We start from the raw sequence: 13923 nt of genomic DNA, 5'->3' as shown, positions 1-13923 counted from the left end.
CTACACGCGCTGAAGTTGCAGACGCAATCAAGGATTGCGCGATCTGCAAGAAAAGCAAGAACAGCCCGCACAAGCCTTATGGCGAGCTGCAACCATTGCAACCACCCACGGAAGCATGGCAATCGGTTACATGGGACTTTATCGTCAAATTACCAAAGTCCAAAGAACCACTCACGAATGTATGGTACGACAGCATCTTGGTTGTAGTCGACCGACTCACCAAGTTCGCCCACTTCATACCCTACAAAGAATCCAGCAGCGCAGAGGAATTAGCGTACACGTTCCTCAAAAACGTTGTTGCCAACCACGGCAGGCCGAAAGAGATCATCTCTGACAGAGGCTCTCTGTTTACTTCAAAGTTTTGGAGATCTCTGATCTCGCAACTTGGTACAGATCACAAACTGTCAACCTCTTTCCACCCGCAAACCGATGGTCAGACAGAAAGAATCAATCAGATTCTCGAAACATATCTCCGTTGTTATGTGAACTACGATCAGAACAATTGGGTAACATTGTTACCAATGGCCCAATTCGCATACAACAGTGCAGTTGGCGAAAGCACAAGAGAATCTCCGTTCTACCTGAACTACGGATTCCAGCCAACAGCGTATGGAGAAGCACGACAAGGACCACAAGCTGTGAAAGCAGTAGCAGACGTGGCGAAACTCAAGAAAATCCAAGAAAAAGCGTCCTTGGATCTCGAGTTCGTGCGCCAACGTATGAAGAAAAACGCGGATAGATCAAGGATTGGAGGACCAACCTTAGAAGAGGGAGATAGCGCCTATCTTCTTCGCCGCAACATCAAAACGAAACGACCAAGCGACAAATTGGACTACAAAAAACTTGGACCTTTCGAAATCATTCAGAAAGTCTCAAACGTCAATTACAAATTGAGACTCCCAGACACAATGAAGTGTCATCCAGTCTTTCACATTTCACTTCTTGAACCAGCACCCAAGGGTTCGCACACAGAAGACCACATCATCGTGGAACCAAACGAACCAGAATACGAAGTCGAACGAATCATCGACCACAGGGTCAGGAATGAAACACGAGAATTCCTGATCAAATGGAAAAACTACGGACACGAGGAAAATACATGGGAACCCATCACGAACCTCCAGAACTCCCGGCAACTCCTTGAGGACTATCGGAAGACTGCACCAACGGACCCAAAGACGAGAACTCATCGCCAATCCCGAAAGTAGACCAGTCCACATCATTTGGAACTTGCATAAACTGCAACTCCTCGACCATTCCACGCTCATGAGCATCCAACGCGGACTCCAGAGCGTCAGATTCATCCATCTCTTGCATTCCACGACGAAAGGTCTCGGCTTGACGCTCACGCACCAACCTCCGAGTTTTCCGAATGCGGGACAAACGACCAGCGGCAGTAGCCATCAACGACTGAAGACGGGCCAACTCCTCATGAAGCTTCAATAGCTCCTCACCCGCCTTCTCCTCCCTTTCATCCCATTCTCTCTGCTGGGCATTGAGTTTTTGAACTACGAAAGAACGTTAGAAGATACAAAAAAAGGTGACGAATGAACTCACGAGTCGAAGCCACCAACACCCCGTCGCAAGACTTCTTCGCCTCAACACAAGTCCGACAACGAGAAGAACCTTCACCAAACCGACACGGGACCTTCGCACGGAAACAACGAGTGCAAGGCATATCGGCGACAACCGAACGAGCTTCGATAAATTCTAAAAGAGCAAGGCGCTCACGATCCTTTATCTCTGTCTTTCTGGACTTTGCTTTGGAATTCGATTTTTCAATTCGACCTGACATTGTGTCAGCACATTTCGACGAAACACTTGACGATTCCCCAACCTGGGAATGGACGACCTACTTATAGGCCTAGAGGACTAGACCTTTGAGAGGAGGAGCTGATGTTACGACCCAACACATATGACGAGGCCAGGGTCTCGCCCCACAAGGCCTGCGGCGGCTACCACACCATATATGCGGAGGAACGGATTCAGGGTGACTCCTCTCGGGTCGGAAGAACTATGGACAAGTCACGTGATGATAAGAAGGACCGACGGACGATAAGCGGTCCATGGACAGGACCGACGAGACAAAGGCGGTCCACCCCTGTAGGACCGACATCGTGATATCGGTCCCAACCACAAAGGAACTGTTCAGATAGTATACGGGACTTGTATATAGGATGGACTTGAGCCGGGCTCAAGGACAGACTTTCCATAGCTTCTTCAGCAATCAACTTAGTATCAGATCTTGCGATCACTTTCAGCTATCTTCACTGAGAACCCTTCTGACAAGACTACGATTGATCACCGAAGCCTTACCTACCTCACGACTTACAGACATAGCTTCAGGGAAGCTATCCACGACTACGACACGCTGTTTATTAGTATCGCAGCCTTAACTTCTGCAAACATACTCACTACGACTAGCTGGCCGTAACACTATTAAAAATAAAGAGGTCGGGTATTTTATTTAATATATATAAAGGCTAGTATATTAATGTTAAAATAGCCTTATAGCTACTTCATACTTTAAGTCTAGTAAGATATTACTCTAATATATAATAAATACCGCTATTATAATTATTATTAATATTGATTTAAAAGCCGTTCTCTAATTACTTAATATATTCGCTAAGTATAATATTAATATAAAAGATATAGTTTAGCTATTTTTTAATATTTCAAAACTCTTTAATAACGGTATATATAACCTTAATATTCTTTTTAATTATTTTATAAAGCTATTTAATATTATTATTTAATTAGCCGATTATAAAGGCTAGTATCTATTAAAATTATTATTAAATAATATATATCTTTAATTAACTTTTAACTCAACTATAAAATATAATACCTTCGTTTTACTTATATAGTTCTTAAATAAATTTAAAATTAGTATTATAATATATAATATTATTAAAAAGTCCTTTATTATAAATTTAAATAAAAGACCTAAATTTATTAATAATATAATAAAGATATATAAAGCGGTCGGCCTATATAATAGAAAATAAGAATTACTAATTTTAAACTATTATAAATATAAGGTCGGTTAATATATATTCCCGTAAAGTATTAATAATTAACGTTTTATCGACGATAAGATAGACAATATATACGCTAAAAGTTAGGCCGAATAAGTTAATTATTTAATACCGTTTAGAATACCCTTTTTCGTTATATAGAGAATAATAAACGGCAAGCATAAAGGCTAAATAGTCGTAAACTTTAAAGCTTTAAATAAAGTTATAATACCTAATATATACCTACTATTATTATAATCCAAAGTTATTCGTAAAGTATACGGTAAAGCCTTTATAATAAAAGTAAATATTAGGATATTTTTTTATTAGTTCCCGGTTAAAAAGGAGTATTAAGAACGATTAACTATAGTTAGCTATTAGGGTTAAAAAATATTTATTATTACCTTAATAGGATTTCGTAACTCCCCGACCTATACTTAACGATTTATCAATAAGCTATTATAGGATTATTTAGAATATATTTAGGCCTTTATCAACAATATAGTTATTACCTTTAATACGAAAAAAGAATATATTTAATATTTATATATTATCTTTAATATTTTTAAAGAAAAAGATATTACCTTTTTACTAGATAAATCTTTTTTTGGATTTCTATTTATAGAATTATTGGGTTTTAACGTCGATGTATTTAAGTTATAGAATATGGAAGATAGAGTTAGAGCTTTAAAACTTATATACTTCCTAATAAACCTTTTAGTATTAGAAAAATGGATTAGGTTTATTAAATATTTCCGCCACTTTATATTACGATATACTTCGTAAATCGATACTTTATAATAATAAAAAATAGCTATATTAGCTTAAGGTCGAAAAAAGGGAAAAATTTAAAGAGCTATATAAAAATAATTCTATAATACCGTTATAATCGATAGTATTTTAGAAAAAAAAGTAGTATTTAAAGACGTGAAATTAGTACTTATTAACTTTTCTATACTATTTTATTACGTATTTTAATAGAGTATTTATTAAGAGTTTTTTTATTAAGGTATTCTTTTTAAATTAGTTCGAACTATTTAAGGGTTTATTCTTTAAGGAAGCTAGCGGCATATATAATTTTTTCAGTTTTATTAATAAAAGTTTTATAGTAAAAGTTTTGATAGTTTTTAATTTAAATTAAATATCTTTTAAGAGTATTTAAGATATTTTTATAAATAATAGGTATATTAAGGTTAAGTTTTTATCGTCCTTTTTAAAAGGGAATCTTAATAATATTAGTAATAGCTCGGAGAGTATTAACTTTTTCTTAAAAAGCCTAGACGTTAATATTTAACTTTTATCCTTTAATTTAAATAACTTTATTTTCTAAGTCCTAAATATACCAAAAGCTATTCCTAAATTACTAGATTATGATTTTAAAGTTTTAAACCTTATTTATAATATCGTTATATATAGTTTATACTTTAATAATATCTATACTTTTTTAATTTGTTTTTTAAGTTATTTATAAACGTTTTTATTAAGAGTTACCTCGTTATTAAAGTTAATATTTATTAGAACTATCTTTATTTTTTTAGTTAAATTTTAAATAAGTTATTTAGAGGAAATAAAAGAGCCTAAAATAAATAACTTTATGAAGATATAGGAAAATATCGTTTATACTATTTAGTTAGTCTTTTATAAAGTAAATATATTAAATAAGAATAATTAAAATGTTATAGCTAGTTAATTATAATAAGTATATTAATAAAAGTTAAAGCTATAAGGGCTAAATAAATAATATTATAGTTATAAATAGCTTTTCTAAAACTATATTTATAAATCGTAAAATAAATAAGGCTTTAGTAATTAATTATAATCTTATTGAAAAGTGTTTTTAATAAAGATAACTAAAAATAATTATAAGATCTAATACTAAATTAATTTATAATATAAATTTAAGCCGGGCTTAAAGACAGACTTTTTATAGCTTCTTTAATAATTAATTTAATATTAGATCTTATAATTATTTTTATTTCTTTTTAATTATTTTTATTAAAACTCTTTTTTAATAAAGATTATAATTATTATTAAAATCTTATTTATTTTATAATTTATAAATATAGCTTTAGAAAAGCTTTTTGTAATTATAATATTATTTATTTAATCTTTATAGCCTTAACTCTAATTAAATATTTTTTATTTCATCTTTATAGCCTTAACTTTTATTAATATATTTATTATAGTTAGCTAGCTGTAATAATAATCCCTTTTAAGAGGCTAAATTAGATATAAAGAGTCCTAACTAGAAATATATAATAGAAGTGAATAGAATTATACTATATTGGAAAGACCCCCCGAGACATTTAATTAATACCGCAGCGGCGACCAGCGAGCGTCTAAGGAAAGATAGTAAGAGGAAAACCGAAAAAGGTATCCCATGATAGCCTCCTGCAAAAATCAACACACATACAACACCAGGTATTCGCTGGTCGTCACCGACCCAACTACTAATCCGGCCCTCATTGGCTTATCTATGGGAGAGCGGACGGGATCCCGAGTTTTCCAATGGGTATGGTCGTATGTGGCAGTCTACGGAGGCAGAGCGGTCCATGAAGGCAGCTGGGAGGAGGAAGCACGCATGGGTTGCGTGCGAGGGACCACATACTCTACACGTCTCAAGGCGACATGACTCAAAATGGAAAGGAAGGGAAGTCTCTGTGATATGATTGAAACCCGTGGGTGAAGGGGGACTTATTGAAGTACTGGTCTGCCTTGCCTGGGTTGATTATGCATCAGCTTGGATATCGAAATATCAAATCGTGGACTGAAGAGACATTTCCTCTCTTCCTAATTTTGTAATATTGGCCTGAGATGTTACAAGTAATAATTCTCCCCTCATAAATCTGTCCAGTAGAGGGGGCCTCATGGACCGGAGTAGTCACAAAAGAGCCATAAGCATGTAGTGAAATGGGGAATCTTATAATTCTGGCACCCCTCATTCCCATGATGGGGGGTATCCTCTCGAAACTATGTCAGAGTAATAGCAAATAGAAAACCCCCAACTCCATTTAGTCGATCATGGGTATATAAAAAAAGAAGAAAAAGATATTGCCTTCCAGTCCGAAAATCTCCGTCCCAAGTTTGACTCCCGCTTATAGTTCAAATCCATGACGGGACCTTCATCCGGGCATGCGTAACAGCTGCCGGTTTCCGTCGTCGGCTGCCAATGTGCAGAGACTCCCCGTTCTCGTTCTCAGCCAGGTCCTCGAAATGCTGGTGTCCAACCGTGATCAATTTGATAATGTTACCGAAGGCAACAGCCACTGATGCCGTGCCGACCTTGACGATGGGACCCAGGTCTGGAATGATGAGATGCGAGCCCATCTCGTACTCTTCATGGAGTGGCCTGGTTTCGTAGATTTCCTCCCGCCCCAGCTCTGAAGCCACCCAGGCCTCCCAATTGTCCTGCGATCTGCTCGGTCGCTTCTCTAATCGTTGATACATCCTGTGACGGAGACCTCCGGTTGTTGTCGGAGACGACTCGCCACTGCTCGACCCGCTATCGTACACTTCTCTCCGGACACCCACGAGGAACCCGTTTGGCAGAGCTTCCCATGTCCCCGGATTACTGATCTCCCGCTTCGACTCGATTGTCTCGGCCCATGCACTACAGCTGCGACTAGGCGGTGAACTCGTATTGCGGAAGCAAATAACGTTGCCCTCCTCTTTGGGAGTAAAGGTGTGAATGACGCAGTCGCCTTTCTCCGCATGGGTGTATGCGATACCGAATGACACAAGCCCGATTGAACCGCACTGAGGTTTTCTTCGCGACGAGTGAAAACATCTCAAGGACCGCGGCTGAATCGAATCTGTCTGAAAGGTGTGAAGCAGCGCCTTCGTTTTTGCATCGACAAGATCAACTGTGTGAGACCTAGCCACAAGGAACGAACCGAGTGCCGACAATGCCAATACCTGGGACGCCCCGCGGTCTTCGGCTGTGTGCACGTCGAGACTCTGTGAGACCCATGAGTCGTCCCGCTGCTGTGTCGCAACATGTATACAGCCTTTTCTCGACGCTGTCAGGATAGACAGCTGCGAGGTGCCACTGGGGGCGATCTTCTGCACCAGTGGGCGAACCGAGACCAAGGGGCTCTTGCAGATGGAAAATTCCATCGGCTCATTTTGACCGGGAATGATCTGTATCATTGTCCCGTTTCGTCGCACAATGACGAGTGGGCTTGAAAAGTCAAAAGTCGGCGTACCGAAGAAGAATCCCTCAGGCTTTTCAGGCCTCTGATTTTTCAGATCAACTGGGATCGGCTGACTCCATCGATGCTCAACCAAATTCCACAGGAAAACCTTGTGAGAAGACAGCAGGGCTAACCAGCTAGACTTCTTGTCAGTCGCAACTGCCAACACCGGAAATGGGTCTTCGGGCGGTGCTTCGATGTCGGCTAGCGAGTAGTCTCTCACGCCAGATCTGACGTCCCAAACACGAATCGAGCGGTCCAGACCGACGGAAATAATGTGCCCGTCATATGACGAAGACATGAGAGCGATATCCAGAGAATGGGCCTCGGGTAGAGATTCAATAGCCAAAAGGGGTTGATCTCCCATATCGTCATTGCGTCTCGATTCAGCATCGTCTCCCCATAGTAGGTAATTCATGAGAAGACGGACGGCAGATAGAATGAATAGCACAGTGACGAGAAAGTGCTTCAGGTGGTGATCGATGAAGTCGTAGAGAGCCGGGAGTAGTGGACGCTCGGGCATTACGGGTGTCCGATCCGCACCCTTCAGGACGAATACTAGGGGGTCATATACCCGAGCGATGTAACTGTGGGATCTGGGCTTGATGACGTTGATAACCTCGCGAGCGCTTTCGTGGTCTTGAAGCCGAAGCCAAGATGTTGGGCTTCGCGCCTGGTGAATGTCGAGAAGCATAGAGTTCTTCGGTTGGCTGAAGCTGACTGTATCTCTGGAGATCCTGAAAATCCCGCGCGCCAGCCGGACGAAAGTGTCATTCTCAAAAAAATGCCACTGGGCAATCAAAACGAACGTGATCATGATGACAGTGCCCGCGATACGTGTGGACAGGGCAATCTTGCCCTGCAGCATTGCCTCGAAGCAGCTCCTATTGGCTGGCTGCTGCTGCTCCTGCCCGTACCTGTTATTCTTCAGTGATGCTTTGGCAAGCGCGTCACTAAGTTCTGTGCGTCGCACATCGACACTGAGAACCGCCAAGAAAAAGGTTGATAAGTAAAAGAAGTCAAACACAATAGCAACGGCCACAAATGTGCAAAAGGCGGATACGCCCGGTGAAACCAATTTGGACAGTCCCCATAGGATGAGCACGTTTTGTGCCGAACTGGCTAGCGCAACATGTGCTGTTTCTCCAAACGCGCGGCTAATTCGACTACTTGTACTGTTTTCCGAGGGAGTCAAGATGACGGCGTTGATAAGTCTGAATATGTTTTCGAGGCTCATGGAGAGAACCACGACCGGATATGCCGCTTGCGGAATTCCGGACAAGTCCACCCGGAAAACGGCACAGACTGTAAAGCTCGACATGATAGATACGACAATCTGGACAAACACCGTGACTATCAGGCCGAACTTGGATTTGACCGCCCTCAGCTTGGAGAGGCTGTACAGAAAGTAAATTGCGACGAGGCCGTATGCCAACGCCAGAATTACTGTGTCTTGCACGGAAATGGGCATGAATTGAAATTCGTACAGCTGGCTCGACATGCTTCTCCCGTCGGCTGGGTAAGCTGTCCATTTGTCCTTCATGCGATTTGCGAGCGCTTCGGCCTTTCTCTCCCACTGGCGACCGACCGGTGAATCGCGCAAGTGGATCAATGTGATGACAAGGGCATCGGCGGCAAGAAGTTTTCGATCTTCGAAGCGCTTGCCGCTAAAGACGATTGAGTGTCGTAGAGTGACATTGACTGAGGTCGGTTGTGTCTTCCGCGCATTGACGGTTGATATTATGTCCGAATCGGAAGCTATGCGATCAGTGGAGCAGGCCCAGTACTGAAGTGGCGAAGAGAAGAACCAAGACTGGTTGGTGAGGCCATTGACGACATGGAATGCATCCCGGTCTCGAGGGGCAAGATCTGCATACGGATCGTGGGCCCGGAGGGACGTTACGGGCCGCCGTGGGCTGAAGTCTTTGGTGGGACCCAGCAGCTCATCCTGCAATTCAAGCGCGCCTAGCAGTACGTCGCGATCCAATGCTTTCATGTAGCTACCGTGGACCCATATGGATCGCATTATGACGTCGGATTCGGTGCTGTTCTCCTTGAGCGGCTGCGCAGCAGTCCACACATGATGGGGCAAGTTGGAGGCGCCATTGCTCAGATCTGAGGTGTAGAGGAACGGGAAGGGGTATATAAGGATCGCGGCGACGGTGACAGAGATGATGAGAGTCGTGACTACGTGCCTCGCGGCATATCGGCCGTATCGCGCAAAGGCTCGACGGAAAGGATGGTTCGTGGCAAGGGCTGGAGCTTCCGTCGTTCTGAAGGCAGGTCAGTCAGGACATGCATTACAATGGAGCTGGTACATGATGAGTGGCACCAGCCTGGGTCGGAGAAAAGAGAGGAGGATGCATACCCTCGCAAAGGATACAAGAGATACCAAATCATCTGCGGCGACGGTTGCAAGTAGACTTGCAGCGGCTGCAGCAGCAGAATTGGGAGTTGAATTTGCAGAGTTGCAGAAGCGGACGCTGCTCAGTTGAATTTGTGATCCATTCAGTGTTAAACTGTAGGGGATAGCAGTGTTGTTGTCGGTCTGCAAGTGAAAGTCGTCCTCCTCATGATTCGACTCGACACTGACAGTTCAAGTGTGGCAGCCAAAGGAATCGAACATGCGGTGCGACCGGGGGATCGTTGGTTCGGAAAGTATTGTCGACGCGGGGGGAAAGGATAGAGGAAGCTTTTGCAAACAATACCGGTAGGATCCTCTGGTGGAGGAGGGATGTGGGCGACTGATGTAGAGGTTGTGTGGAAGCGGACGGGGATGGGACGTGGTCAGTCGGGTCCCACGTTGGTCGGTCGATCGGGTGTCGGTCGAGGTGTGTAATGATGGAACGACGCGGGCAGCTGCGACGGGGCCAAAAAAGAACGCCAGGACAAGACTAATTGTTAGTGTCGCGCTGGTCCTGGGCGAAGGCTTGGAAGACGTTGCGAAAGATTGTTTTAGTTGCAGGACGGAGGAGGGGCGGATCAGTTGGGTTGGGAGTCGACTGGTTGATGTTCACCGGAGGACCGACTGTAGTCGCTGCTTCGGTGTGAGTGGATGGGTGGTTCGATGGGATTGCAGTGCGGCGCGATGCGGTGGTGGGTGGTGTGTTGCATGCAATCTTGGTCGAAACGAGAGGGATGCGGAGAAATAGTATGCGGCCAAGACAAATCAAACCCTTTCTGAGCGACCCCAGCGTGGAGAGAAGAAAGGAAGGGTACGGAGTAGTTGTTCGAAAGGATCGAGTACCCTCTGTGCAGGTGGTGGGAGTTTAAGGTACGGCGATGTGATCGATCGGGTTGGCAGTGGTGGTGGTAAGTGGTAAGCTGGGAGAGAGGTGAAAAGAGACAGAACTAGCGACACCACCAGATGGACCGGGAAAGGTGCGATCCAATGTCAAGTATCCGTAAGGTAAGGTGCGAAGTGTGAGGTGCAAAAGGTGCGCGGTTGACGTTGCTGAGAGTATGAGGCACAGCTAAGGTTCCTTGGGCTAAGGTAGGCGTGTGTGTCCGTACCGTGCCGTACCGCGCTAGAATCTCAGACCGGCCCTCTACGTAGTAAGGTACCGTGTATGCGCTCCCCTCACCTCGCACCTGGAGCCTTGAAGTGATTGCTTGGCACAGGTAGCGGCCACCTCAGGACTCAGGATCAGGTACCTGGACCGGCAGACTGTACTGGGCAGGTATCTTTCGGGGGAGAGGTGGAGCCATGGAACCTGCCGATGGTGGTGGCTTGGTGGCAGCATCTGTCGGGGAACATGGGATGACTTCCTCTACAATGTGAGGTGGACAGGAAAACTTAGTGGAACATGGGCTATTCGACCCCTGTAACGCGCGACGGAGACGTCCTCAACCTGAGATTCAGAATGCGACCTGCAGGGTCGAAGAATGAAGTTACCGTAGACGCACTTGAGTCTGGGGGAAGGGGGGGCAAGAGAGCGACAATGGAATCGATGACTCTGCTCGCCCTGATGTTTCGGTACTTGAAGTGTGTCTCTGAGACCTGGAGGAGACTGTAACGACTTGGTTGGTACTTGCAACTCGCAAGCAGTAAAGGCGAAGAAAAGCCATAGACCTCATACTGCGTACCAGAATAAGGGGGGGCCAAGCCAGGGGCGTTTTGGCGTCACTACCAAGCTGGAGACCGTCCCTGCTCCAGCTCTGGGGTGTCTGATAGGGGGGGTCGTCCCACTAAATCCTGACCCCCCCACCCCCCTGAGCTGGGTACCTACCAGCGCTGACGTCTGCACGTCTTTGGATGGTGAGACAACCCAACAACAGGGAAGAACTTCTTCCATTGCAACAGAAGCAGGATGGTGAGGGCCACTAGTGATCGACTACCACGGGTATCCGTAGGTCGACCAACCAATGATGCCCTGCCCGCGTCAAAGAAGCAACACGTCAAACGGTTTCTCTCAAGGAAGACCGGACCAGCTGTCGAGGTGTGCATCGGTGTGTTGGCATCTAGTGCATGCCGCATAGGGGAGGGGAAACAGACGCAGCCAGAGGAAGAACGATCTGGACCAGAAAATATTGAAAGCTTCCACAGAAACGGAGTGTCAGACAATGGAGAAGAAACAAAGTTGAGGGGCAGTTTGGGGCCTATTTTTGAGTGGAAGAAAGTTAAACAGTAGAAACTTGGGGGATCCTGAGATGAAAGCGAAGCTCGAGACACCTCGAGCACAAAGACCAGGGAAACAAGCACAAGCACCTGGCTTGCAGCTTTTGCTTTCCCATAGGCAACAGGTGTGCGCTCCGCGTCTCCGAGGGAAGCACTCCGGATGGCTGGCCCCTCTCCCCTCTCTCCTCTCCCCTACCTTTGAGCGAGGAACATGGAAGACGTCTTGTGTCTGCTGCTTTTGGCTAGCCGCCCACAGCCAAGCTGTGCCAGTGATGCGTAAAGTCTCAAATACCAGACCCTTGATAAGCTTTCTGCGACATTCCAGAACTGAAGAAGAGTGTCACATTTCCGCTCCCTCTGCCAGCTTCTCATCTTCTCTCTCTCTCTCTCTCTCTCTCTCTCTCACTCACTTTCTCTGGGCCCTGACTGGGCCGCCTGGAACTTCTGGACCGACCGGAGACTTCTTGGAGAGTTCGGCAGGGCGGCTCGTCTTGGCGTACAGTAGAACCGTACATCTTTCCACAGTCGGATAATGGTGCCGACATGGTGGCTTTTTTCAGTTTCCCATTCAGCGAGCCAGCCAGCAAAGGCACCATCGGGCTCGATGGAACGGATTGGAGAAACTGGCCGCAGGAGCATTGGCGCGCGCTTCTTTGCTGATTCGCCCTTCATGAGTCGTGGCACCCTCCTTCACGTCGTCGAGGACACCTGCTGTCTCGTCTTCGCTTGAAGATCAGGCAGCGCCGCGGCCAAGTTGTCCAAGAGGAGAAAAACTCAATGATACTCGTTTGGAAGGGACCGGGCGTCCGTGGTTCCTGCAGAATTGTTGGATGTGTGTCCGTGTAAGTCAAGCTGCGTGGTTTTTCCACCTCGTATCGTGGTGGTACGCTCGGTTGGGGTAGCTCGCAGCGGCCGGCATCCCATTCAACTTTGGCCTGAGACCGGTTTGCAAGCGTCCAGTGCCTGGGTGGGCCTCGGCAACATCCCTCCTCCCCCCAAAAGGGTCAAGCTTAGGGAACCCTGGAAACATGGCTGTGCTGGAACCGGCGAAGCGAAAGGGTCGAAGCCCATGTCTTAGCGGGCATGCTGGTCGAAGTTTCCCATCATCCCGCCCGTGGATCGGACCGTGGTAATGGGGGGAATTTGCCCATGTTTGCGTGAAAGAAACCAGTGCTGCGTCTTCGAACCGGTAGGGTCCGTGAGCTCGATTGGCGCTGCGACAGCCAGGCGCTGTCATCGCTGCTCTTCTGGAACGCGGATGCTTTCTGGCGAGAACGGCCTGACATGTGTCGTGTGTAGCAAGAGTCGCGTGGCAAGCTTTCGACATTCGTGTTTAGTCCGGGTAGCTTTTCGCGCCAGGGGGCTGCTTTCGGGTTCCTGATCGACCATGATGAATGCCTCATTGGAGTTGGAAGTCCGACGTGCGATGGAGCTAGATGGTGGAATAATAGAACGATGACGAAGCTTTTGTGCCCAAAGGCTGACTGGCTGACAAGGTCCTTCCGTTGATGCCCATCATCTTTGATAGCGATACCGGTGGCTGTTATCAAAGCCGTCGCTGTGGCATTACGTTGTTGATGGTGATGTTGATGCCGTTAGCAGGAAAGTTGCGAGTGTATGTGCTCAGTGAGTGTATAACCTCACGATACTACGATACTTGGTGTAAGACAGTCGGGTGTCGGAGGACCTTCCCAAGAGGATGGAGGGAAGGGACAGGCCTTTCTATATACGACAAAAATCCCCTGGTCAGCATTTGCAGCCGCCAACCCAGACTCAGATCTGCCTAAGCTATAATTAATCAGATGGGCAATCTCGCAGCACCATCCTCCGTACGCAGCTAGAAATGAAGACGGCAGCAAAAGCAAACACACCGGTAATCACACCTTGCGTGGGCCATGGGCCGTGGTAAGCTCTCTGAATCACCGGGACTCATCATAATCAGGCCATGAAGACGCTCAAGTGGCCTGACTTCCCACTCGCGCCGTCTTCCTCATTGGCTCCGCTCTCTTTTGCCCTGTGCGGTTGGCACCACCTTTTTCCCCCCCCCCCCCCCCCCCCCCAGGGCTGCAGGGCCCAAGGAACGGGACCCTCG

The 13923-nt window shown here is 45.7% G+C and overlaps 2 protein-coding genes across 2 annotated transcripts; both read right to left on the bottom strand.

Annotated features, from left to right (window-relative positions):
- Positions 1–6122: 6122 nt before the first annotated feature.
- On the bottom strand, positions 6123–9613 carry BDP55DRAFT_563027 (sterol-sensing domain of SREBP cleavage-activation-domain-containing protein; the record flags this gene model as incomplete). Its single annotated transcript, XM_060570201.1, has 2 exons — positions 6123–9486; positions 9582–9613. The coding sequence occupies 2 exons, from the start codon at positions 9611–9613 to the stop codon at positions 6123–6125; spliced, it is 3396 nt and encodes a 1131-aa protein (XP_060424265.1).
- Positions 9614–12678: 3065 nt separating this feature from the next.
- On the bottom strand, positions 12679–13158 carry BDP55DRAFT_636966 (uncharacterized protein; the record flags this gene model as incomplete). Its single annotated transcript, XM_060572947.1, has 1 exon — positions 12679–13158. One exon carries the CDS (start codon positions 13156–13158, stop codon positions 12679–12681), a length of 480 nt encoding a protein of 159 aa, XP_060424264.1.
- Between the last annotated feature and the right edge of the window lie 765 nt (positions 13159–13923).

Source organism: Colletotrichum godetiae, assembly GCF_030913485.1.
Source record: "Colletotrichum godetiae strain CBS 193.32 chromosome Unknown BDP55scaffold_60, whole genome shotgun sequence".
NCBI classification, from domain to species: domain Eukaryota; kingdom Fungi; phylum Ascomycota; class Sordariomycetes; order Glomerellales; family Glomerellaceae; genus Colletotrichum; species Colletotrichum godetiae.
Note: the sequence above shows the minus strand (reverse complement) of the source record. Positions and strands in the feature narration are given on the sequence as shown.